Below are 26093 nucleotides of genomic sequence, written 5' to 3' on the forward strand. Positions count from 1 at the left end.
TTGACGGTGTCGCCAAGTTTAAAATACATTCTCACAAAACGCTGAGGCTGTAAGGTAAATAGCACTCTTCCTTTGCTCATTCACTTTCCTTATTTATTTTCAGTTTTACTCGTTCCGTTCTCCTTATCTCTGTTCACAGAAATATCCTTATCCGGTCTAAAGGAAGTCTGAACGTAAAAGAGTTTGTCTAAATGCATTCATCATTATTTCAGTCGGCTCAATGTGGATCTATGTGCTGGAAGGTTGTACGACTGACCATCTGGAAGAGAATTTACCACTATTAAATATGACGATTTGTTTTATTTGATTACAATGATGCTAATTTATCACTCACCAGCGTGTAAAGATGTCAGCTCATTTTTTTTCTTATTTACATAATATTTCATCTATACAGGGCTGGACTTCAGTTTTTCACCTCCCTTGAGCCGGGACAGAGGATTTTGCTGGGGTCTGTATCACTGTGACAACTATCCCCCACCGTGATTATTCTCCGCTCAAAAACAGAACCCAGAGCTCCCCGAAATCTGATGCAACCAACTTTTTTTTTTTTTCAGAGAATTTATTTCCTCTTTTAAATTGGGGAAACTTTTTACTAAGCCACAGATCTGGAATCCTGCGTCTTTAATTGTGTTGGCACTTTCTGTATACCCGTGTCATATAAATAAAAAAAACTGAATGTATGAGCAGATCCTCAGTCGCTTCCGATGGGCTGGGAGAATTTGTTTATGGGTAGACGTGGGGAAATTCGACAAGGATGCTGTGCTTGGATTTACTGGGACGCTTTCCTCAGACAAACCCGTCAAAAACGGAGGAGAATTCGGCTTTCTTTCCAGAAACAAAAAAAAAGGAACTCGAATGTCTTATCAAAACTAACCCACAATTTAAAACCTCCGGCACCTTTTCTGCAACACACATTTTGTGTGATCAATAAAATCCCCTATAGTACGGCAGGATATTTCTTCCTTTGAACTATGAAAGGGTCTTTGGAAAACAGGGACCAAGGAAAATCTGTTAAATTTGGGTACGTATGAACCCTGCTGCTCCGATCTCTCCCTCATGACTCACACACACACACATTCTGACTCATTAAGCTGATGATTCACTGCTGACCGTTTAAGCCCATGAAATGTTCTGCAGAGGTTTTTGTACAACAATCAAACACTGTGCATAACTGGGGTGGCACAGTGACAAACACCACTGCAAAAACTTGAATTAAGCAGCACACCATTCCAGATGTTCACTGGGACTATACCTTGGACGTTGTGATTATTGATGTTATGAAACCAATTCGCCTGCAAAATATGTCAGCTTTCTCCTTTTCCCACTGATTTCTGAAGCGCCTCTGCATTTCCGCCTCGGTTTGATATTCAAAGTTGCAGAATTTTTGGAAAGGGTTCATAGGTTCCCTGGAAAACAGTGGAGTCATTTATCTGCCAACTCAGGGGTCCCTTTTACTAAAGCCACGTAAGCCCACTACCACGTGGCTCTTGTGGTAATTTCATCTTTGGCGCCAATCCGATACACGTGTCTGAAAAATATGTTTTTATTTTCGGGCACGCGTAACGGGCGCGCGCCGAGTGGCATTTGGCACACGTAGGTCATCACCGCCCGGTTACCGTGTGAGTCTTTACCGCTAGGTCAACGGCTGGCAGTAAGGTCTCAGACCCAAAATGGACGCACAGCAAAAACTTTCATTTTGCCGCACGTCCATTTTCGGCAAAAAACAAAAAGGCCTTTTTTTTTTTTACAGGCGCGCTAAAAAATGGATCGGTGTGCGTCCAAAACCCGCGCCTAAACTACCGCAAGCCATTTTTCAGTGCGCCATTGTAAAAGGACCCCTTAAAGGGGAAACTTCCTGTTGAACAGACCAGCACCTACAAAAAAATGGGCAGACCAACCCGGTGGCTCAGTAATATCTGGGTCCCATTCCTGGTTATGCCTCTGTAATGCTGGGGTTGCTGCGAAGGTGGTATTCAGAGCTCCTGATGGGACAGAGTCTCTCCCATCAATTGACATTTTTATGTATTGAACCCTAACATAGGGCTGAAAGCTATGCTGAGTCAGGATGGATTTATTAAATCAGGAGCAATGGAAGAAAGCATGATGGTCACCAGTGAAAAATCATGGCACCATTATCCAGCAGAAACTGGTTCCTATGCAGCTGGATGGCCGGGGGGAACATCTGACAGTCTGGGAGTGAATTTAGCATTAGTACCTATGATATTTAATTAATATGTACCTTATTGGTTTACAATGAATTTAATTGCTCCTATTGAACTCACCATGATATAAAAAACTGAAAGCTACAGATTGTTAAATTTCAAGAGTTTATACATAAAACATCTTTTCAAATAATGTTAACTATAATCAGGATTTCAGCCCATACAATTAAATTTCAAGCATAGCAGAGAAACAGCAGTGAAATGTGTTGGTCTTCTGAAGTAGCCCGCTTTAATTTTTCTCCAAAGGCTGAGTAAATCCACAGCAGACTAAATTCCTCAGTGAAGTTTTTCCTCAGGGCGGCTGTTCAGTCCCCCCCCCCCCCCCCCCCCCCATCTCCTCTTTTGAAGCTGGGACAGAGGTTTTTGCGGGTGTCTGTATCACCGTGATAGCTACCCCTCAGTGATTAATCTCTGTTGAAAAACAGAATCCAGAGAGCCCTCCCCAAGTGATGCACGAAAAATAGTATTACAGTTCAGAAAAGGTATATTAACTCGTATATCAGGAAGCCCGAATATTGATTTTAGCTGGCACTTTTTGAATGTAAATTGATTAATATCTAGGGCTCCTGATAATAAAGACTGATAAAACACCTCCCACCACCACCACCACCACCACCTGTTGCAAAAAGTTACAAAAGAGGTTTTCTAAACATCTGGCTTATTTCATACTCATCGCTCAGCATTTGTGGCTTTGTGTGACACAAATCTGAAGGTCTGTTTCCTATGGAAGAGGCACCCAGGAATAGCACCTGTAGCAGAAAAACACTGAGAAACCCTGACTTTTTGTACCTTCAAAAACCCCTAATTAGCTGGAAATTAACACCTCAATTTGCAATGTATCAGCGCTAAGAATAGAAGCCTTAGCTTAAGTGCTAGAAATGGCAGATTGAATTTTTAAATAACCACTACGATTACATTCCATGAGCACTTACGTGTGGTTTAGTGAACAAACGTGAAAATGCTCGGGGATGCTCCGTTTGTACTTACCTGACCCCTTTCTCCAACGGATCTTGTCACAAGAATTCCACTGAGTTATTCCTTACTCTCCTTTTAAATTGATGTATCCTCTGTTTATTTTTAGCTTATATTGTAAACCGCCCTGAAGGTCTCCCACCCTAGGATGGTATTTCAAAAGTTTAATAAACTCGGAAACCTTTACTACAATCAACCCACCATGAGATAATTCAAGATCTCCGGTCCTTCTTTTCTTGTGACACACGACACATGGACTGAGATCTCAATATGATCTGTTATATTAGAACTTTTTTTTTTTTTTCTTCCTTTGTGTCAGTGATGAGCGTTTTTGAAAAACCAGGACCAAAGAAAATGCAATAATCAGAGACTAGTATTGTGTAATAATTACAAGCATTGTGCAACCGCTCTCTCCCCCCCCCCCCCCCACTATCCCTCTCTCTCCCTCTCCCCCCCCCCCATCCCTCTCTCTCCCTCTCCCCCATCCCTCTCTCTCCCTCTCCCCCCATCCCTCTCTCTCCCTCTCCCCCCCATCCCTCTCTCTCCCTCTCCCCCCCATCCCTCTCTCTCCCTCTCCCCCCCATCCCTCTCTTTCTCTCTGTGATTCATCCATCTGATGAAGTCACAATGGACCATTTAGAATTCCACTAGTCTGCAAAAGTTTTTGTATGACCCTGAGCCACTGTGAGAGGGATGGGGGAGCACCATGATTAATGCAATTGCAAAAACTCAAAGAAAGCTGCATGTCAGTATAAAGTGCTCCCAGAACACACACCCCCTGTTACTCAGCCGGCGGCAGACGGTGCAGTTAACTGCCGCCGCAGATATTCAATGCTGGGCTATTTCTAGTGACCAGCATTCAGTATCCGGGCACTTTTGGCCGGCTGTAACTTAACAGGCTATGTGAATATTCAGTGCTGGCCAGTTGAGGGGTCCTTTTACTAAGGTGCACTGAAAAAATGACCTAGGCTACTGTAGGCACCATGAATTGCATGCACGCAGGTCCATTTTTCAGCGCGCCTGCAAAAAAAGGCCTTTCGTTGGCCGAAAATGGACGTGCGGCAAAATAAAAATCATCATTGCGTCCATTCTGGGCCTGAGATCTTACCGCCGCCCATTGACTTAGCGGTAAGGTCTCACGCATTAACCAGACGGTAATCGTCAGCACGCATACACTGCCGATTACCGCCCGGTTAGCGACGACACATGGTGGAAAATAAAAAATACTTTCTGCCGCACGTATCGGACGTGTGTAAAAAATGGAATTACCACCCAGACGGTAGTTCCAAATTGACATACATTGAATGAGCTTAGGTGCCCTACATGCCTTAGTAAAAGGACCCTTAAGTTAATAATGGGCAAAAATAGGGCTGCTGGTTAGGTGGGTCTGCTTTACCTGCTAAACCTTGCCGGCCACTGCTGGAATATTTATTACTACATTTGTACCCCGCGCTTTCCCACTCAAAGCAGGTTCAATGCGGCTTACCATAGTAATAGGGATTACTGATAGAGAAAATATAAGTTAAGTATAGCAGAATAACAGAAGAGATAGGTAGGTAGAGAAGGGCAAGGGCGAAGGGAGTAGGAGAGGTATAAGCAAGGGTAGGTAAGCGTTGGAGGAGGGGTAGAGGAGGCGGGAGGAGGATGGGATAAGGGATAAGCATAGGGAATTTTGGTGCAAGAAGTAGTCCAGGTCATTGTCATTGTCTCCTGGATATTTGTAGGGTAGTAGGGTTCATAGGATTAGATTGGGTCATTTGGGTAGGCTTGCTTGAACAGATGGGTTTTTAGTGATTTCCGGAAGGGTAGGTAGTCACTGATTGATCGGATAGGTCTGGGGAGGGCATTCCAGAGTTGGCTGCCTAAGAAGGAGAAATATTCATGAATAACCAGCAATATCACGTGCTTATAGCCAGTTAGCCGCTGTCCTTCACATTCTATATAGCGCACCTAGAAATCAGCACGGATTCTATAACAATGCGCTTAATTTAAGAAGCTTAACAAGCTAATGAGCACTGATTACAGCACTTAAGAAATAATGAGCACTAATTGGCACTGATTAGAATTTAGACGCACAGCTCGCTATGTGTATTTTGTAATGATGTGCGTCAAACTTCTAACATGCGCAGACAAAACTGGACACAGTTATAGGCGGGGGAAATGGGTATTTCCTGGGCATTCTGAAATTTACACGCCTAGTTATTGAACATGGCCCAGTTGTCTAAATCTACATGCTGGGATTTACGCCGTGTTTTCGTTGATGTAAACAGATGCACGTAGATTTAGGCATTGAAATATCAAATAAGCGTATTCTATAATTGGGTGCCGATTGTAGAACACACTTAGTTGGCACTGATTTGCGGATGGGATTTGTGTTTCAAGACGTATGAGGAGAGACTTGCTGACCTGAACATGTATACCCTGGAGGCAGGGGCATAGCCAGACTTCGGCGGGAGGGGGGTCCAGGGCCCGAGGTGAGGGGGCACATTTTAGCCCCCCCCCCGGCGCCGCCAACTCCCCCCCCCCATTGCCAACTCCCCTTGCCACCATTGCCGACCGCTGCTATTGCCGACCCCCCCACCGCCGCCACCACCAAATTTGACATCCCCCTCCTGCCGCCAACCCTCCCCTACCTTTGCTGGCAGGGGACCCCAACCCCCGCCAGCCGAGGTCCTCTTCTTCCCACGCTCGGCTTCGTTCAGTTTCTAACGTCCTGCATGTTGTACGTGCAGGACGTCAGACTCACAGAAACAGAACGAGCTTCGTTCTGTTTCTGTGAGTCTGACGTCCTGCACAAACAACGTGCAAGACGTCAGCTCGCACAAAATTTGCATACCATTAGTGTAGAGTTGTAAAGGTGGTATTTTCAGCCTCAAAGTATCCATCACACATCTAGGCTCATGCTTACAGATCACCATGTAAATGTCTGGAAACCTCAATGAACAGGCTGGTCTCTGTTTGTGTGGAATATAAACATTAATAAAGAAACAGAAATGTCCAGTAGAAGCTTTCTCCTTTCAGTCGTAGCTCTGCCCATGACTGCTACGATGTGGAAAACTTTTTGAATGACTCTAAATCACTGTGATGGGGGGGGGTGGGCAGCACAGTGGTTAACAGTAGTACAAAAACCCTTGTTCTCAAACTCAACCACAATGCCGTCGAGAGCACTTTAGTTGTGTTGAAATGTGCCCAGGTGGCACATTTAAAACCTAAAATGTACAACTATCACAAAATACCAGATGAGGACCAAGAAATACCAATATAATAATGAAAACGCATATCTCAATAAAAGTGTGCTGGCGAAGATCACAGGCGCAGCTTCCTGGTCAGCTTATTAAATCATCGCTACTCCATATATTATCAAGATTTTCTTTCCTCTTTTCTACAAACAAAGGGATCCTCTTTTACAAAGCTGGGGTAGGGCGACTGCGTGGGTAGCGTCCGACAAAACAGCGCTACTGTGGGGAGCGCCCAGGCACCCTACGGTTGGTTTTGTGATTGCCGCACAGCGTTTCCCGCACCAGAAAATATTCTTCTACTTTCTAGCACGGGGGCGTGGTGTAGGCATGCCCAGCGGTATTCGGCCATCGCCGCATACTATCCAATTACCACCAGGTTAGCAAGTGAGCCCCTTATTGGCTCCTAAATAGGTGGCAGTACGGGTTAAGGCAGTAAATTGCCATGCGCCGATATTTTTATTTGCCACACAGCCATTTCCGGCTATGGTAAAACGTGACCTGTGCGCATGGCAATTCCATGACTGTCGCAGGCCACTTTTTACCACAGCTTTGTAAAAGGATCCCAAAAAGTGCTGATAATACTTAGACCCCCCCCCCTTTTATCAAGCCACGCTAGTGGCTGCAAGTGCGGTAATATCGACAAATCTCATTCACCTTGAATGGGCTCCGTTGGTATTGCCGTGTGGCTTACTAAAAGGAGGACTTACCTATATAATGCTCCATGGAGGGGCATAATCGAACGGGGACGCCCATCGCTAAGGGCACCCATCTCTGAGTACGGCGCGGCAAAGGGGCGGGGCCAACCGTATTTTCGAACGAGATGGGCGTCCATCTTTCGCTTCAAAAATACGGTTGGGGCCGGCAAAATCTCGACCTAAATGCTGAGATCGCCGGATGTAGAGATGGGCGCCCTCGGTTTTCCCCCATAATGGAAACCGATGGCGCCCATCTCAAAAACGAACCAAACCAAGGCATTTGGTTGTGGGAGGGGCCAGGATTCATAGTGCACTGGTCCCCCTCACATGCTAGGGCACCAACCGGGCACCCTAGGGGGCACTACAGTGGACTTGGCAAATTGGTCCCAGGTGAATAGCTCCCTTACCTTGGGTGCTGAGCCCCCCAAAACCCACTACCCATAACTATACATCACTACCATCGCCCTAAGGAGTGAAGGGGGGCACCCACATGTGGGTACAGTGGGTTTCGGGTGAGTTTTGAAGGGCTCCCATTTTCCACCACAAGTGTAACAGGTAGGGAGGGGATGGCCTGGGTCCGCCTGCCTGAGGTATATTGCACCCACAAAAACTGCTCCAGGGACCTGCATACTGCTGTCATGGACCGGAGTATGACATCTGAGGCTAGCATAAAGGCTTGCAAAAAAGGTTCTGAAAGTTATTTTTTTGAGGGTGGGAGGGGGTTAGTGACCACTGGGGGAGTCAGGGGAGGTGATCCCCCATTCCCTCCGGTGGTCATCTGGGCAGTTCGGGCACTATTTTGTGACTTAGACCTAAAAAAAAGGGACCAAAAAAATGGACCAAATTCTCGCCAGGGACGCCCATTTTTTTCCATTATCGGCCGCAGTCAGCCATCTCTTAACCACACCCCAGCACACCCCTGTCCCGCCTTCTACTACTACTACTACTACTATTTAGCATTTCTATAGCGCTACAAGGCATACGCAGTGCTGCACAAACATAGAAGAAAGACAGTCCCTGCTCAAAGAGCTTACAATCTAATAGACAAAAAATAAATAAAGTAAGCAAATCAAATCAATTAATGTGAACGGGAAGGAAGAGAGGAGGGTAGGTGGAGGCGAGTGGTTACAAGTGGTTACGAGTCAAAAGCAATGTTAAAGAGGTGGGCTTTCAGTCTAGATTTAAAGGTGGCCAAGGATGGGGCAAGACGTAGGGGCTCAGGAAGTTTATTCCAGGCGTAGGGTGCAGCGAGACAGAAGGCGCGAAGTCTGGAGTTGGCAGTAGTGGAGAAGGGAACAGATAAGAAGGATTTATCCATGGAGCGGAGTGCCCGGGAACTTTGGCCGTCCCAGCGACTGAAAGCAGTTCGGGACGCCCAAAATCGGCTTTCGATTCTGGCGCCCCTGATAGAAGGACGCCCATCTCCCGATTTGTGTCGAAAGATGGGCGCCCTTCTCTTTCGAAAATGAGCTGGATAGTCTCTTACGTATTCAAAAAAAGTATCCTCATGCAAAGAATTAAAAGTATTTTTTTAAGAAATATTTTGAATAAATACTGGCATTTAAAACCTACGAAACACGGTGGTAAAAATTAAAAATAACTTCAAATAACTATATTCAACATCCCCAAATCCACACTATCTATTTTCAAGTAGGCAGACAATTAGTATGCTTGGGTCTTTCATATCATTAAAGGGTCTAATACCGACATTTCTCATCAGTTCTTTTTTTTCTTCTACTATAAATACAAATTTATTCCTATAGAAACTTGTTGAAATACAGTACAATACAATAATTTATATTCCACAAAATACCTGCTCATTATGGATTAGAAAAGGATACCTTCAATCAAAGCATAAAAATCACAATCATAATAAAACATTCAAAAATGTTAAAAACTAAACGTCATCAAACTAAATCAATCTTCAAAGATTTCCCAAAAATATATCACTTTAGTTTTCAATGGAAAAACATATCGGGGGTTCTTTTACTAAACAGCAATAAGCATTAACGCATGTTTAATGCGGGGGAAAAGGATCACTGCAGACTGCGTTAAAGCGTTTTGCAGTCATTTACCTGTCAGCAGGTATTAATCGTATGCTACTTACTTTTTAAACATTTTCAGGAGCGGACGTGTCATGAGTGGAGAATGGGTGCGGAAGCTTTATCCAGTTAGCGTGTTTGCATTAGTGTGTGCTAATTGCAGGGCTTTTTTTCAGGTGGTACTTGGGGGTACTGAGTACCGGCACCTTTTCCATTGTCTGCTAAAATTGACCCATGGACGCCAAGTTTTAATGAAAGAGCTCAGGCCCTACACACCAATTCTGCCTTGTCATAGATTCTGTGACTGGTTGAAGGAGTCCTGGCTATTGTGGGGTGGGTCCCTCAGTGATCATCCCACCCCTGAAGGGTGGCCTCGCATTTGAGTACTAGCACCTTTTCCATTGTCTGCTAAAATTGACCCATGGACCCCAAGTTTTAATGAAAGAGCTCAGGCTCTACACACCAATTCTGCCTTGTCATAGATTCTGTGACTGGTTGAAGGGGACCTGGCTATTGTGGGGTGGGTCCCTCAGTGATCACCCCACCCCTAAAGGGTGGCCTGGCATTTGAGTACCGGCACCTTTTCCATTGTCTGCTAAAATTGACCCATGGACCCCAAGTTTTAATGAAAGAGCTCAGGCTCTACACACCAATTCTGCCTTGACATAGATTCTGTGACTGGTTGAAGGGGTCCTGGCTATTGTGGGGTGGGTCCCTTAGTGATCACCCCACCCCTGAAGGGTGGCCTAGCATTTGAGTACCGGCACCTTTTTTGCTAGAAAAAACCCACTGGCCCAGACCTCACTGTTTGCTTGTGTCTCTCTGTCCTGACTGCGTGTCTTGTCTCTCAGGGAGCCTGGCCTCACTGTGTATGTCTTTCTGTCCTGTGTCAGTCTCTCAGGGAGCCTGGACTCGCTGTGTGTGGGTGTCTCTCGCTATGTCCTGTGCAGGGCTTTTTTTCAGGTGGTACTTGGGGGTACTGAGTACCGGCACCTTTTCCATTGTCTGCTAAAATTGACCCATGGACACCAAGTTTTAATGAAAGAGCTCAGGCTCTACACACCAATTCTGCCTTGCCATAGATTCTGTGACTGGTTGAAGGGGTCCTGGCTATTGTGGGGTGGGTCCCTTACTGATCACCCCACCCCTGAAGGGTGGCCTTGCATTTGAGTACCGGCACCTTTTTTGCTAGAAAAACCCACACTGGCTAATTGGTTAATGCTGACTTAACACAGGAGCATTAGCACCTCCTAAATGGAAAAATTGGCGAGGGACCTGCAAAAATAAAAAGGAAAAAAAGCACATGGGAAAGTAATGTGTTAAAATGAGCTAAGACCATTTCTTAGTGCATCTTCGTAAAATGGTCTCATAATTAGATTGAAGTTGTACATCTATTGGAAAGCCTTCCAGATCAAGTAGCCTGAAATGTGAAAGTTAGTAACTGAAAGGAAATGTTTCTTTCTATCTTTACTCCCCAACAGCCAACAGGAAGCTGTGATGAGTAACCCCTGAGACAGGATAGAGATTTACTGCCTCCGGACAGATGTTTCCTTCCACATTCGCAGTTGAACCAATAATAAGATAGTGAAAGACGAAAATCAGTGTGATCTATCTACATATTGGGCCAAATTCAGTACATGATGCTGAAAATTAGACGCCGGGAGATATCAGCCCTTGGCGCTATTATATAAAGGGCTGTCAGGGATCAATGCCAATTCCCGCACTCAACTTTGGACACAAGGCCTTATGCCAGCTGAAACCTGATGTAAATTCTGGTACAGAAGTTGAGCGTGCATCCCCAGAGTTCCATAACACTGCACACAACTTTTCCGACCAAAGCACAGGGGTCACATGATCCCCAGACATCAGATCCTCCAGCAGTTATCCAGCCGCTCTTCCCTCTAACCAGTGCCAGCACGATTACCTTTGCAATCTTAGACACATAGCTGGTTATGTTCTTGACACTAAGCAAAAAATTATTAGAGGAAGAGAACCCTGTAGGTATTAATTACAACAACAAAAACAAAAGGATTCTCTTATGAAACATACCATGAGCAGTAAATATTAAAGATAAGGAGGAAACAGCCTCAAGAAGCTCCCAGCTATAAACAGCAGGAGCAGGACTGCTTCATCATCGGCCAAAAAAACCCTCCTTCAAAATTTCAATTACTTTAAGTCTAGCAACTTTGTCAAAATGTACTTGAACAATTAAAGAGTAACATGACCAGCTATCAATACTTGGCTAGAGCGTCCTTCTTTCCTTCAATAGACAGACCATGACCAACAGTAGCCAGCGTTTTGTCCAGCTGCTTCAGGGTCAAAAGGCCAAAAAGTTAAACTCCGCTCATAGCTTGACAGAACAAAATAGACTATGAAGCAGCTAGATGAAACGCTGGCCATCATTGGTCATGGTATGTTTCATAAGAGAATCCTTTTGCTTTTGTTATGTTCTTGACAATGTCACAGTAACCTGTTAATCTTGCCCATTAGACATTTGGGGGGGGGGGCAAAATTCACTGAGGGATAAAGGGGCAACCCCCTCCCCATCCCCAGTAGTGTGCTGCTCAATAGCAGCTGATCACTAATTCTAAACGTAATTCGGAGCAAGTGTTACTCCCGACATGGATCTTTCATGACGTGGAGGGGCATTTTCGAATGGGGACAACCATCTCTAAGGGTGCCCATCTCTGAGGACGTCCCCATGAAGGGGTGGGGCATCCCGTATTATCGAAACAAGATGGGTGTCCATCTTTCATTTCGATAATATGGTCGGGGACGCCCAAATCTCAACATTTAGGTCAACCTAAGAGATGGATGACCTCGGTTTTCGCCGATCTCAAAAATGACCAAATCCAAGCCATTTGGACATGGGAGGAGCCAGCATTCGTAGTGCACTGGTCCCCGTCACATGCCAGGACACCAACCGGGCACCCTAGGGGGCACTGCAGTGGACTTCACAAATTGCTCCTAGGTGCATAGCTCCCTTACCTTCGGTGCTGAGCCCCCAAACCCACTCCCCACAACTGTACAACACTACCATAGCCCTTAAAGGGTGAAGGGGGCACCTACATGTGGGAACAGTGGGTTTCGGGTGGGTTTTCGAGGGCTCACATTTACCACCACAAGTGTAATAGGTATGGGGGGATGGGCCTGGGTACGCCTGCCTGAAGTGCACTGCACCCACTAAAAACTGCTCCAGGGACCTGCATACTGCTGTCAGGGAGCTGGGTATGACATTTGAGGCTGGCATAGAGGCTGGAAAAATTTGTTTTTAAATTTTTTTTGGGGGGGTGGGAGGGGGTTGGTGACCACTGGGGGAGTAAGGGGAGGTCATCCCCGATTCCCTCCGGTGGTCATTTGGTCAGTTTAGGCACCTTTTTGAGGCTTGGTCGTGAAAAACATTGCACCAAGTAAAGTTGGCCAAATGCTCATCAGGGACGCCCTTCTTTTTTCTATTATTGGCTGAGGACGCCCATCTCTTAAGCAAGCCCCCGACCCACCTTCGGTACACTGCCAACACGCCCCCGGGAATTTTGGTCATCCCCGCGATGGAAAGCAGTTGAGGACGCCCAAAATCGACTTTCGATTATGCCGATTTGAGCGACCCTGAGAGAAGGACGCCCATCTCTCGATTTGTGTCAGAAGATGGGTGCCCTTCTCTTTCGATTATGCCCCTGATAGACATTTAGGGGTAAATTCTATAAATGGTGCCTAAAAAAAACTGCTTAAGCGATATTTTATAAGATGCACCAAAGTTCAGCACAGTTTATAGAATACACGCTTACGCAAAGAGTCATGTGTAAATTTAGGTGCAGCCATTTGCACCAATGAAAATGTGATACAAATGCCCATGCCTAAATTTACACATGAAGCACCATTATCCTGTTACCAGAGAAGCTTTTCCTTTCTGAGCACACTACCAGAACCCTCATCCACACTCTTATCACCTCTCGCTTAGACTATTGCAACTTGCTTCTCACAGGTCTCCCACTTAGCCATCTCTCTCCTCTTCAATCTGTTCAAAATTCTGCTGCACGACTAATATTCCGCCAGTGTCGTTATGCTCGTATTAGCCCTCTCCTCAAGTCACTTCACTGGCTTCCTATCCGTTTCCGCATACAGTTCAAACTCCTCTTATTGACTTATAAGCGCGTTCACTCTGCAGCTCCTCAGTACCTCTCCACCCTCATCTCTCCCTACATTCCTCCCCGGGAACTCCGTTCACTGGCTAAATCTCTCTTATCTGCACCCTTCTCCTCCACCGCTAACTCCAGACTCAGTTCCTTTCATCTTGCTGCACCATATGCCTGGAATAGACTTCCTGAGCCGGTACGTCAAGCTCCATCTCTGGCCGTCTTCAAATCTAAGCTAAAAGCCCACCTTTTTGATGCTGCTTTTAACTCCTAACCCTTATTCACTTGTTCAGAACCCTTATTTTATCATCCTCACTTTAATATTCCCTTATCTCTTGTTTGTCCCGTTTGTCTGTCCTAATTAGATTGTAAGCTCTGTCGAGCAGGGTCTGTCTCTTCATGTTCAAGTGTACAGCGCTGCCTACGTCTAGTAGCGCTATAGAAATGAGTAGTAGTAGTAGTAATTTCACACGTAACTTGAAGCCACACCATTTCCCTCCCATTTCCATGACCCCCTTTTTGGAACACGCGTAAATTTTAGGTGTGGATCCCACACCTAACATTATGCATGTTAGCCCCAATTAAATCTAATTAGTGCCAACAGGCACCTGCCTCGGGAGTCAAATAAATTTAGTCAAAGTTGATGGTTGCAATCAGTACCACAAGACATCCAAGAACAAAAATATCAAAAGAACGCAGACGGATAAAGTCTGAAGGTGGAACGAACAATCACAGACAGTACAGTATGGTCGTCATGTTAGTAATTTTACAAAGTTGATTTACTGTTAATAAATATTCTGTGTCGGAACAACATTGGTCTACCCCCAACTTTTTTTGTTTTCTTTGTTCTGTTTGGTCATTTGGAGGATGCTTCTGCTATTCTATTTGGTGAGAGGTTGATACGTCTGAGAAATTGAGAGATTAATTTCCGTCGGGGAAGGCCATGTTCTGCAATAGATTCCTCTTCTTGCAAATAACCTGCTGTTACTTATAGAAGATCTCATGCAAAACTACTTCCCTTTTCCCTTTCAAATAGCTGCGCAAAGCTCTCTGCATGAACTCTGAGCTCAGGCTTTGAACAAGCAATAGCAGCAACCATGTGGCTTCTCTTAAGTTTGTTGTCTTCTCTGAGTTGCTTCTTAGGTAAGTCGGACATTCCTATCACTATAAAATCAGCAATAACTTAATCTTTATTGAAAATTGTGCATTTCTATTTTTCAGGGGTGGATTCCCAGATAACCTTGACTCAGTCAACTTCAGAACTTAAAAAGCCCGGAGAATCTATCCAACTGTCTTGCAAAGCCTCAGGATTCACTTTCAGTGATTACTGGATGGCTTGGCTCCGCCAGACTGCTGGCCAAGGGCTCCAGTGGATCGGAGAGATCAAGGGAGACTCAAGTGTTAAAAACTATGGAGAGAGCTTCAAGCAGCGTTTCACTATCTCAAGAGAAAATTCGAACAGCAAGCTCTACTTGCATATCTCCAACATGAGGATTGAAGATTCAGCCACCTACTATTGTGCCAAGTATATGGGGTGGGAGCACAATGGTATATCCCTATACAAAAACCTTACATAGAGGAAGATACACCTTAACTATCTTCATCTGGCTGCACGCACAGAGTAAACATTCACAGTTCTTTGGAAATTAGAAGACGTTGATAAATGTGGACCTTTCAGTTAATTATTATTATTATTAACATTTGTATAGCGCTACCAAACGCATGCAGCGCTGAACATCCAACATAGAGACAGACAGTCCCTGCTCAAAAGAGCTTACAATCTAAAAATAAGACAGACAGACAAGACAATTAAGGGTGAGGGAAGTACTGGGTGAGAAGGAACAAGGGGAGGTCAATTGAGTAGTGGTTAGGAGCCAAAACATTCCATCTAGAATCTCCAATAGTAGCAACATTCCATGTTCCACTGCACTAACCACTAGGCTACTCCTCCACTAGCAACATTCCATGTAGAAGCCTGCCCTTGCAGATCACCAATGCGGCCGCGCAGGCTTCTGTTTCTGTGAGTCTGACGTCCTGTACGTGCAGGACGTCAGACTCACAGAAACAGAAGCCTGCGCGGCCGCGTTGCTCATCTGCAAGGGCAGGCTTCTACATGGAATGTTATTATTATTAACATTTGTATAGCGCTACCGACACACACAGCGCTGAATACCTGACACAGAGAGACAGTCCCTGCTCGATAGAGCTTACAATCTAAAAATACAGACAAACAAGACAATTAAGGGCGAGGGAAGTACTGGGTGAGAAGGAACAAGGGGAGGGCAATTGAGTAGTGGTTAGGAGCCAAAACATTCCATCTAGAATCTCCAATAGTAGCAACATTCCGTGTAGAATCTCCAATAGTAGCAACATTCCGTATTCCACTGCACTAACCACTAGGCTACTCCTCCACTAGCAACATTCCATGTAGAAGCCTGCCCTTGCAGATCACCAATGCGGCCGCGCAGGCTTCTGTTTCTGTGAGTCTGACGTCCTGCACGTATGTGCAGGACGTCAGACTCACAGAAACAGAAGCCTGCGCGGCCGCGTTGCTCATCTGCAAGGGCAGGCTTCTACATGGAATGTTATTATTATTAACATTTGTATAGCGCTACCAAACGCATGCAGCGCTGAACACCTGACATAGAGAGACAGTCCCTGCTCAATAGAGCTTACAATCTAAAAATAATACAGACAGACAAGACAATTAAGGGCGAGGGAAGTACTGGGCGAGAAGGAACTAGGGGAGGGCAATTGAGTAGTGGCTAGGAGCCAAAAGCAGTGGTGAAAAGGTGGGTTTTTAGCATAGATTTGAAAACAGGTAGAGATGGAGCTAGACGTACAGGCTCAGTACAGTTAATCCCAGAAGACCAACATTTCGTCATGCAGGTTACTGGGAAAACCTTTCTGGAAAAGGGTGACAAACTAGTTAAGTATTTAGGTAAAAGCAATGCCTTTATGAGGTTAGTGAATGCTTCTTGAGCCAAGTGTTGTACAAAGTGGAAAATGAGCAGAAACATCCTGATTTTCACTCCCCTCCTCCATCTGAACACTCAGGAGGACCTTTCTAAAGATGCCGGAGAAACATTTAACACTGACATTTGCAACAATCCATGCATAAACTTCCCTATTCAGAAATTGGCTACAACTTTCAAAATGTGGCAAAGCATCTGACCACAGCTTTATTAAAATCGCATCAAGAATTCCATCTTAAAAACACTTAACCCTTTAAAACCCTTCCTGACTGACCCATTCCTAGAGCGGCTTTTGTGTTCAGTTTTGGAGGCCGTATCTTGTTAAGGATGTAAAAAGAATTGAAGCGGTGCAAAGAAAGCTACGAGAATGGTATGGGATTTGCGTTACAAGACGTATGAGGAGAGACTTGCTGACCTGAACATGTATACTCTGAGGAAAGGAGAAACAGGGGTGATATGATACAGACGTTCAAATATTTGAAAGGTATTAATCCGCAAACGAATCTTTTCCGGAGATGGGAAGGTGGTAGAATGAGAGGACATGAAATGAGATTGAAGGGGGGGCAGACTCAAGAAAAATGTCAGGAAGTATTTCTTCACGGAGAGAGTGGTGGATGCTTGGAATGCCCTCCCGCGGGAGGTGGTGGAAATGAAAACAGTAACGGAATTCAAACATGCGTGGGATAAGCATAAAGGAATCCTGTGCCGAAGGAATGGATCCTAAGGAGCTTAGTCAAGATCGGGAGGCGGGGCTGGTGGTTGGGAGGCGAGGATAGAGCTGGGCAGACTTATACGGTCTGTGCCAGAGCCAGTGGTTGGGAGGCGGGGCTGGTGGTTGGGAGGCGGGGATAGTGCTGGGCAGACTTATACGGTCTGTGCCAGAGCCAGTGGTTGGGAGGCGGGGCTGGTGGTTGGGAGGCGGGGATAGTGCTGGGCAGACTTATACGGTCTGTGCCAGAGCCAGTGGTTGGGAGGCGGGGCTGGTGGTTGGGAGGCGGGGATAGTGCTGGGCAGACTTATACGGTCTGTGCCCTGAAGAGCACAGGTACAAATCAAAGTAGGGTATACATAAAAAGTAGCACATATGAGTTATCTTGTTGGGCAGACTGGATGGACCGTGCAGGTCTTTTTCTGCCGTCATCTACTATGTTACTATGTTATGTTACTTTTCCTCCCACCCCATATAGCTAGTTGGTGATGAACTAGCCTGGTCTGATACAGCCATATAGAATTACCATAAACTTAACCTCTGCAAGACCTGTGGTGACTCAGAGTCTTACCACAACTCATGGTGGTTGTCTCACGCAAGCAAATATCATTCCATAATGACTTACTTCTTCATATCTCCCTTTTTCCCAGGCCACATCCAGGTCCATCCAACCCCTTTTGTTACCCACCCAGTACAACAGCTGCAAACACTACCTCCACCCAAACCCTACTCACAATCTCCACCAACAAAGTAACAAATATTAACAAGAAGGGAGAAAAATTCAAGTGACAACTTCTCTACCTGCTCCTTCCCTAGCAGCCCACCCACCCAAAATAACCAAGCCCACCAAACCTCTTGCCCACAATTCCTCCCGTCCACTTTTCCCTGCCCAGTCATAAACTCCCTTACTTGCACTCCCCCCCACCCCCTCTTGGTACTATATTTGATCCTCACAAAAATCTTCCTCAAACCCAACCCCCCACCTACACCTCTTTTCCTTGCAACTAGGATTTGGCTCAGCTGAAGTTATGAGCCCCCAGCTTAAGGCTGAGGGCACCCTTAGTATGTCTTGCAAAGTTTTTTTTTTCTGGGTAATAGCTCCAAATAGGTTAAATGCGCCCATACATAAGTACATAACTATTGCCATAGTGGGGAAGACCAAAGGTCCATCAAGCCCAGCATCCTGTTTCCAACAGTGGCCAATCCAAGTCACAAATACCTGGCAAGATCCCAAAAATGTACAAAACATTTTATACTGCTTAGCCTAGAAATAGTGGATTTTCCCCAAGTCCATTTAATAATGGTCTATGGACTTTTCCTTTAGGAAGCCGTCCAAACCCTTTTTAAAACTCCGCTAAGCTAATCGCCTTTACCACATTCTCTGGCAACGAATTCCAGAGTTTAATTACACGTTAAGTGAAGAACAATTTTCTCCAATTCGTTTTAATTTTACTACATTGTAGCTTCATCGCATGCCCCCTAGTCCTAGTATTTTTGGAAAGCGTAAACAGACGCTTCACATCTACCCGTTCCACTCCACTCATTATTTTATAGACCTCTATCATATCTCCCCTCAGCCACCTTTTCTCCAAGCTGAAGAACCCTAGCCACTTTAGCCTTTCCTCATAGGGAAGTCATCCCATCCCCTTTATCATTTTTGTCGGCCTTCTCTGCACCTTTTCTAATTCCACTATCAGAAATGAACCTCACTGGCGATGCCAGGGTATGTTGGAGATGCCCTCAGTCTCTCAGATTCACTGCTAATGCCCATCTCAGCATTTGTGCCAAAGACAGCCTGGTTCTGTGTAACATGCACAGGCCACGTTAAACTTCCATGAACTATAAGATAAATGAATGAAATACAGACAAAGTTAAAATAAAAATGGAGGGTTTTTTTTAGCCAGTGATGACTTGAAGTCCAGCGAGTCATAAAAAAAAGTATATCAATGACCAAGGGCATTCAGAGGCTTTTTTCCTCCAAATAAATAAATAAAAACAAAAAAATTAAAAATAAGTGTATTTAGGAAAGCAGATGTTACCACGATTTGGTCACCACATACATGTTTATGAAATAACATACACAGGCAACATTCCAGTGTGCATTTGGAATAATCAATCCAGTGCCATTCAACTCCGTTGGGATCACGTCTGTGCCACATGTTCATGGTCTCTGCATTTTCGTACAGAATGGTCACTTGGCACTGACATCTCTCACCTTTTCCCCTTTACCACAGCATCTGGTTTTCTTGCACTGAGCTTTTTTTATCTGTAGGGAGAAGAATCTACCCAGAACTACCTAAATTTCAGAAAATTATTGAAATCAGTATTGTTTAAGAAGGCTTATTCCCCAGGTTCAACCTAATTTAAATAAATCTCTTACCATTAATAAGATCCAAGGACACTAATTACTTGTTATTATCTCACTAGCCGTTAAGCCCGTTAAAACGGGCGAGATTTCCAGCTACCCTCCTCGCTGCCGCTCCCTCCCCCCTCCGTGCCGGGCCCCCCTGCACTGACCTGACAGCGCCTCTCACCTCCGTGTGAAAGCGCTGCAGGCAGCAGCAGATCGCTCTGCTGCTGCCTGCAGCGTTTCCACACGGAGATGAGAGGCGCTGTCAGGTCATTGCAGGGGGCCCGGCACGGAGGGAGGGACGGGAGCGGCGGCGGGGATGGGGAGAGGGTGGAGGTTGGTGCGCGCCATGTTCGTTTCCAGGCTCCAGCGGCAGCGCCCGACAGTCAGACTCCGTTTCCCTCTCTGTTCCGCCCTCTGACGTCATCGCGTCTTGACGCGAGGGCGGGACAGAGAGAGAAGTCTCTACTGCGCATTTGCAGGTGAGTCGGTCACTTGCCATTTATATGTTTGATGCTTATTGCTGTTTAATTGTCATTTCCTATCTTATTCTCAATTTGTTTAATTCGTTCTACTTGCACTGTAGCCTCACTACAGATTTATGTAAGCCACTTTGAGCGTGCTATCAGTGGGGAAAATGTGGGCTATAAATGTAATAAATAAATAAATAAAATATCCCCAGTAACTGCAACTTGAAGCTTCTCCACAATTGTGTCCAGATTGTCATCCCAGCTGTTTTCTAGCACAGCGGGGTTATAATGTTGACATTGCTTCTCTGTTGCCGTGTGAGGGGATTTGGACTCTCCCTCTTCCTTTGATAACCATCTCATGCTCTGGTTGGGAGGGTCTGGGACAGGAAACCTCTTCCTCCGGGAGGTTCTTATCCACTGTGTTTGTGCTGTTTTACACATTTCTGCCATGACTTAGCATGTTGAAGAGCTTTTAAAGGCTGGGAATGGTGTTTGAGAAGGAAACCAAGGCATCTGGTACCAGGGGAAATGTACAGAGAAACAAGGGAACACCAGAACACCTACTGTACCTCATGCAATATTGCATTTATTGCTGAATTGAAGGCTTTTTTTTTAAGTTGCCTATCTCCAGAAAGAACCCAGGAAGAATACAATATACAACACGGTCTATAATTCTAAATTTTAAGTGTACGATTCAGTGTGCCACGTTGCATACCGTGATTGTCTATATAGATGCAGACAGTAGACACAGGCACATTTAGAGGATCCTGTCTCTTGAAAAAACTGTGCAAAACCATGAAGGAAATGCATCCAAAACTTGCTTTTTTCCGCATGTCGGCATTGAACTGTTGACTTCTATCATTGGACAGAAAACATGGAATTACTATATGTGATCAAAGGTCCATGATTGAACTGCTACTACTGCTACTTAACATTTCTAGAGCGCTACTAAGGTTACGCAGCGCTGTACAGTTTAACAAAGAAGGACAGTCCCTGCTCGAAGGCGCTTACAATCTAAAGGACGAAATGTCAAGTTGGGGCAGTCTAGATTTCCTGAAGAGAGGTGTAGTGGATAGGTGCCGAAGGCGACATTGAAGAGGTGGGCTTTGAGTAAGGATTTGAAGATGGGCAGGGAGGGGGCCTGGCGTATGGGCTCAGGGAGTTTATTCCCTGCATACATGTTTCTCTTTGCTTTGACTCATCTCCTTTCTCCGCGACTCCTGTTTTCACTGTCATCAGTTCGACTGGAGTTGACGTCTTGATTTTCTCTGTTATTTTGGTTTTTGTAAATGTTAAAGCATTTGGAGACAGAAGCACTTGAGCAGTGCAGGGAAGACGGTGACACGAGAGCCAGATGAGTTTTGCTCCACATGTATCAATGAAATGATCACAATATTTTCAAAGAGAGAGAAAAAAAAAAACTACAGCAGTGTTTGGAATTAGACAAAAAACTGTCATAAGTTTTTCTCCATCTGTGCGTCAAATGAAGGTACAAGAAAATAGATTAACAATGATTCACACCAACTAAATTTTATTCCAGTATGTAGATGGCCTGTGGTTACCTTTCTTTGAGGGCTGCTATGATAAAAGTTGGAATACAGGCCCTTCAGATCTGACTTAGGATTCGCTTGTCTACTCTTAACAATCCATTAATTCAAGAACTAGTGGGCAGGATCTCTGAGAATCTACTGTAGGCTTCATTTTTGTATAACCCAGTGGAGGTAACCAACGTTGTGCTACTGGGCTGCCTTCAATTACTGGGGACAAGGAACCATGGTCACAGTGACTTCAGGTAATTTTTTAAAAAAATGCTTTTTATTGACTTGTTCAAGGCCAAAAAAACGTTCTACAAAAAAGGGGCTTGAGGTGGGTTTTTATACCATGTGCGGCAGCAAACTGTAATACTGTGATAACTGGGGAGCAATGGACTACTGGGGACAAGGGACCCTGGTGACAGTCAGCTCAGGTAAGATCGAATCAGATGTTTCATTAAGTCTGATGTTCTAATTCAAAACTTAAGATACCAGAAACGCTCAGACTTAGGAGGCGAAGCTAGCCATGTGTTTTAACGGGGTGTTTGCTTTTTGGGGGCAGCCATAGATCGCACATTCTATAATGTTCCCGCTGTCGTTGATACATAATATTTTTAATGGTAAACTCATAATTCAAGGTCGTTCTAGGAGCACCAGTTTATTTCAAGGAAGTGAGGAATCCAGATAAGAAAATATTACGAAAGGCCTGCTAAGTTATTTCTTCACGTTTCTGAAATTAAAATCGAAGACACAATGCAAATCTAATGATGCCAGAAGACCCAATGCCAAATACTTGCAATCCTGTTGCAATATATTGGCTATTTCCTAGTTCCTGAATTTTAGACACTAAGCAAAAAATTAACTAAGAAACAGGCTTACTACTGCTAGAGCGCTACTAGGGTTACGCAGCGCTGTACAGATTAACAAAAAAGGACAGTCCCTGCTCCAAGGAGCTTACAATCTAATGGGCGAAATGTAAGTAAGGGCAGTCTAGGTTTCCTGAATAGAGGTAAAATGGTTAGGTGCCAAAGGCGACATTGAAGAGGTGGACTTTGAGCAAGGCTTTGAAGATGGGCAGGGAGGGGGCCTGGCGCATGGGCTCAGGGCTTAGAGAAAGGACGTTCAGGCCCTTCTAATAGGACACAAGACGTTACAATCTCCATTCTCTGCTACAAAACTGTGTTTTTGTACGAGACAAATGGGCAAAGGCGTCTTTGTGTAACTGGTATTTCGATAACTGGGGACAAGGAACCATGGTGACAGTCACCACAGGTAAGATTTAATCGTTTAATCCCAGATAAGTCTATGTACAGATGTCATGTGGAAAAAGGTTCCTTTAAGAAATAATGAGTTTGCAAGCATGTTTGAGCACCGAGAGCAGGAGGAGATAAATCAATGAGGGGTTGGAATGCTTTTGATTCCTGGGGACAAGGGACCCTCGTTACCGTCACCACAGGTAAATAACCGATGTCACAGCTAAGGACAGAATATTACAATTCTATTACTGTATCTGTTTGTTTATTGGGGGGGGGGGGTCAAGGGATATTGGTCACAATGACTTCAGGTAAATATGACCATAATCTATTTAAACATCTTCAGATTCTGTCCTGCCAGGTAAAGAAACAGGATGTTGCTGAAATTCCATATTTACCTTTTTAAAGGCAGGGCACTCTGAATAGTTGAAATAATTATAACCACCATTGAAATTTAAGAAGGGCAGAAGGGGCAGGTAGCTTAATCGTGAGGTCTCCCGATAGTGAGACACTTCTGCTTAATAATAAGAAGAAAGAAATGGGATAAAAACCCCAGATTAAACTCATGTGTTGGGTCAGAGAAATATTTTAAATACTGAACCCTAAAAAGCAGATATCCAGCCAAGTAAGTCAGACTTTCCATAGGTCTTGTGCATTTAAATATCGACGGCTGTGATCACTACTTCATTGCTGGAGACAGGGACCATGCTGGCTGTCACTTTAGGTACAGAAAGAACTGTTCCAGAAAACTCATCCATTCCCAAAGCAAAGAGAATGGACCAGTAAATTGTGCAAAGACCCACAACTTTTAAAGGAAGCTTGAATTCTACTAGACTAGCAAAACAATTGGGGATGAGCCACACTAAGAAAACAGGCCTAGGAAGGGGTTTTGTACACTGAGGACAAGTTAATGGGTCACTGTGCTACTATGGTTACTTCGACATCTGGGGACAAGGCACAAAATTGACCGTCAGCACAGGTAAAGTCATAGCCTCTTATTCTTTTTAAGTCTGAGTGACCAAAATTAATTGTTTATCGTGTTAGGGGGAAAGCCAATAGATTAGATCAGTGTGTTAAGGACTCTGTTTTACAAAGATTTCACTCTGTGCCTCTGCTGAAACTCTTTGTAAATTAGGGGCCTAATTACCTTTTTTTTTTTAATCTAGTAAAATAGTTGATCTCACAACGTTTGATTGGAAATGTACGGTAGAGTTTGACACATCCAGACAGATTTGCAGGGCTGTAGGTTTTTTTGTGCAATCGGGTTCCAACAGGTAACCCTGTGATGACTATTTTGACTACTGGGGACAGGGGGCCCTGGTGACAGTGACGACAGATAACAACTTCTTTTCTCCTTCTCTCTTAATTTAACAAGTCCCAAAAAGTGTCTTTCAAAAATTAAGGCTGTGTAATGTCGGAAAAAGAACTATTAGAATGGAATTCGCTATGGGAATGTGGAAAGTGCAGTCAGACAAATTAGGCAGGATAATAGGAAACCAGCAGATAACTTTGATTCAAGTGAGGTATTTCTATAACAATCTGAGAAAAGTCTTAGGTAAGTAACATTTATTCTGTTTCGCTGTTTAGAGAGATCAGAAACTGAAGTGTATGGACTTATAAATTCATGCAGATCAGAGGTTAGTCTTGGCAGTGGAAAAAACCAAAATTACTCTGTGTTAATTCCATATTGATTTGGTGAGATCATCCTTCCACAAAAATTTAGAAACGGTTATTTGTGTTCAGGGTTGTTCTTTTGGCAAATGGTGGTGGGGAAGTTTAGTATCCCTGTCTGCATTACTGGGGTTCAGGAACCCAAGTCCCATCACTACAGGTAAAAAGTTGATTTTCCTTTTTGTGGATTTGATCCCCTGCTCAAGAGTGATAATTGGTTTGGTTCAAGGGTAGGAAAGAGCTGTAATACTGTGACTATGATGCTTTCGATGTCTGGGGTCAAGGGATAATTGTGACCATAACATCAGGTAAATCAAAATCGCTTCAAGGTTTTTTTTTTAATCTATAATTTGCTTTTCATTTTAGCTTTTAACAGCTTTTAAAAACGCATCTTACCTTATAAAGAAATCTTATAAACTTCTGTAGCTGGAATTTTAGTACAAGGAAATTAGATTGACAGAAATGAAAAGAGACCCCTCCTCCCTAGAGTTTTGTGCATCAGAGGCAAAGAAATGTATTAATGTGTTACTGGGGTCTTGATGTCTGGGGTCAAGGGACAAGTCTGACCGTAACATCAGGTAATAAACACCCCTTTCATTCATATATATATTTTCTCATTGGAAATGTTGGTAATTTAAAATCTCCTGTTTAGAATAACGTTAGGAATCTCTCTCTTTAAAGATGCTTTCTACTTTGCAAAACTATTTATGACAGGGGAACCTTTTCATGTAACGATTCATTTTCAAACTTAAAATAAAACATCACGCCTTCAGGGTTCAACCGCAGGGAAATAATTTTTGTACGAGAAAACTTGGGGAAAATAGCACTGTGTATCTTGATGTTTGGGGTCAAGGGACCATGTTGACTGTGACCACAGGTATGCCTTTCACACTTTTGATTCTTAATATTTGCTTTCAGAAAAGGGGTTTATTTAATTCTCTGGTTGGTTAAATGAGATCTAATCTGTAGGCAGCCAGAATATGCAATGTAACAACTGATTGTCATACAATTCAAGACAAGGTCATCGTGACCTTCGGGTCTAGAAAATTAGCAATCACTATAGAACTTTTGTTAAAATTATGTTTATATGTCCAGGAGCTCAGTAAATTCCTTCCAGAAGACGAAAAGAGCTTTAATTTCACTTTGCCTTCTTTTAAAATAGACTCCATACGTTTAAATTAATTTTGCTTCATTAAATTACATTTTTGTTTTCTGAAAATTAGGCTAAGTTTTTGAACGGTTAGATAAGACAACTGAAATTGTGAGGCAGGCTTTGAATACTGGGGGGGGGGAGCAGGAACCAAGGTCATGGTTAAAATAAAAAGACAATAAGATTACCCCATTTTTCCCCACCTCACTTTAAAGATAACTCGATATAACGATTTTAAAAACAAAAAATTGGCGATAAAATCTGTATTTTGAGTAACGATTTTGAGTAATGGAGTGAAAGAAGTAAGATGGCTTGCTAGTAAAGGAATCCCATGCTAGAAAAAAAAATAATATGTACCAATGCATTAAAAGTAGTATAGGTTACATATTTCAATTAGGAAGTCAATTAAAAATAATGTATAGTATAGTACCTGAATAGAGACATATGTAAACCACCTCGATTTGTGCTTCAAAAGAGGCAGTATATCAAAAATTGAGAAATTTAAACATTCAGATTTTGCTTTGGTATAATCACAAAAATAGAATCTTGGGCAGAGTAAGTTTTAATGATGGGGCAACGCCCGGTCAGTTAGAATAAGTAGTTTTTGTACAGATCTTTGGAGTCTTTTCTCACTGTGTTATGCTTTTGATGTCTGGGGTCCAGGGACCTTTCTGACAGTG

At 43.9% G+C, this 26093-nt stretch overlaps 1 protein-coding gene, 1 long non-coding RNA gene and 5 gene segments (V, D, J or C); 6 read left to right on the top strand and 1 right to left on the bottom strand.

The window, feature by feature from the left end:
* Positions 1-23571, bottom strand: part of LOC115457548 — a 28425-nt gene extending 4854 nt beyond the window's left edge. Inside the window, exons 1-2 of the long non-coding RNA XR_003939974.1 lie at positions 23520-23571; positions 21006-21009 (exon numbers count right to left, since the gene is read on the bottom strand). This is a non-coding gene — a long non-coding RNA (uncharacterized LOC115457548). The remainder of the gene's footprint in view (positions 1-21005; positions 21010-23519) is intronic.
* The window catches only part of LOC115457532 (immunoglobulin gamma-1 heavy chain-like), a 428753-nt gene that overhangs the window by 342505 nt on the left and 60155 nt on the right, over positions 1-26093 (top strand). Inside the window, exon 5 of one of the 2 annotated variants that reach the window (XM_030187000.1) lies at positions 22560-22611. In XM_030187000.1, the coding sequence (XP_030042860.1) occupies positions 22560-22611 (52 nt within the window). Of the gene's footprint in view, positions 1-22559; positions 22612-25095; positions 25141-26093 lie in introns of both variants that reach the window. The other variant, XM_030187001.1, reaches the window with a different exon arrangement.
* The window catches only part of LOC115457535, a 274317-nt gene that overhangs the window by 223208 nt on the left and 25016 nt on the right, over positions 1-26093 (top strand). Inside the window, 1 exon segment of the C gene segment in view lies at positions 22740-22795. Within this exon segment, the coding sequence occupies positions 22740-22795 (56 nt within the window).
* Positions 1-26093, top strand: part of LOC115457538 — a 440220-nt gene that overhangs the window by 177880 nt on the left and 236247 nt on the right. The window contains 1 exon segment of the C gene segment in view: positions 21552-21599. Within this exon segment, the coding sequence occupies positions 21581-21599 (19 nt within the window).
* LOC115457534 overlaps positions 1-26093 on the top strand; it is a 344279-nt gene that overhangs the window by 173535 nt on the left and 144651 nt on the right. Inside the window, 1 exon segment of the C gene segment in view lies at positions 6285-6296. Within this exon segment, the coding sequence occupies positions 6285-6296 (12 nt within the window).
* Positions 1-26093, top strand: part of LOC115457536 — a 357793-nt gene that overhangs the window by 166105 nt on the left and 165595 nt on the right.
* Positions 1-26093, top strand: part of LOC115457537 — a 367844-nt gene that overhangs the window by 142348 nt on the left and 199403 nt on the right.

Source organism: Microcaecilia unicolor, chromosome 14 (genome assembly GCF_901765095.1).
Source record: "Microcaecilia unicolor chromosome 14, aMicUni1.1, whole genome shotgun sequence".
In the NCBI taxonomy this organism is placed as follows: domain Eukaryota; kingdom Metazoa; phylum Chordata; class Amphibia; order Gymnophiona; family Siphonopidae; genus Microcaecilia; species Microcaecilia unicolor.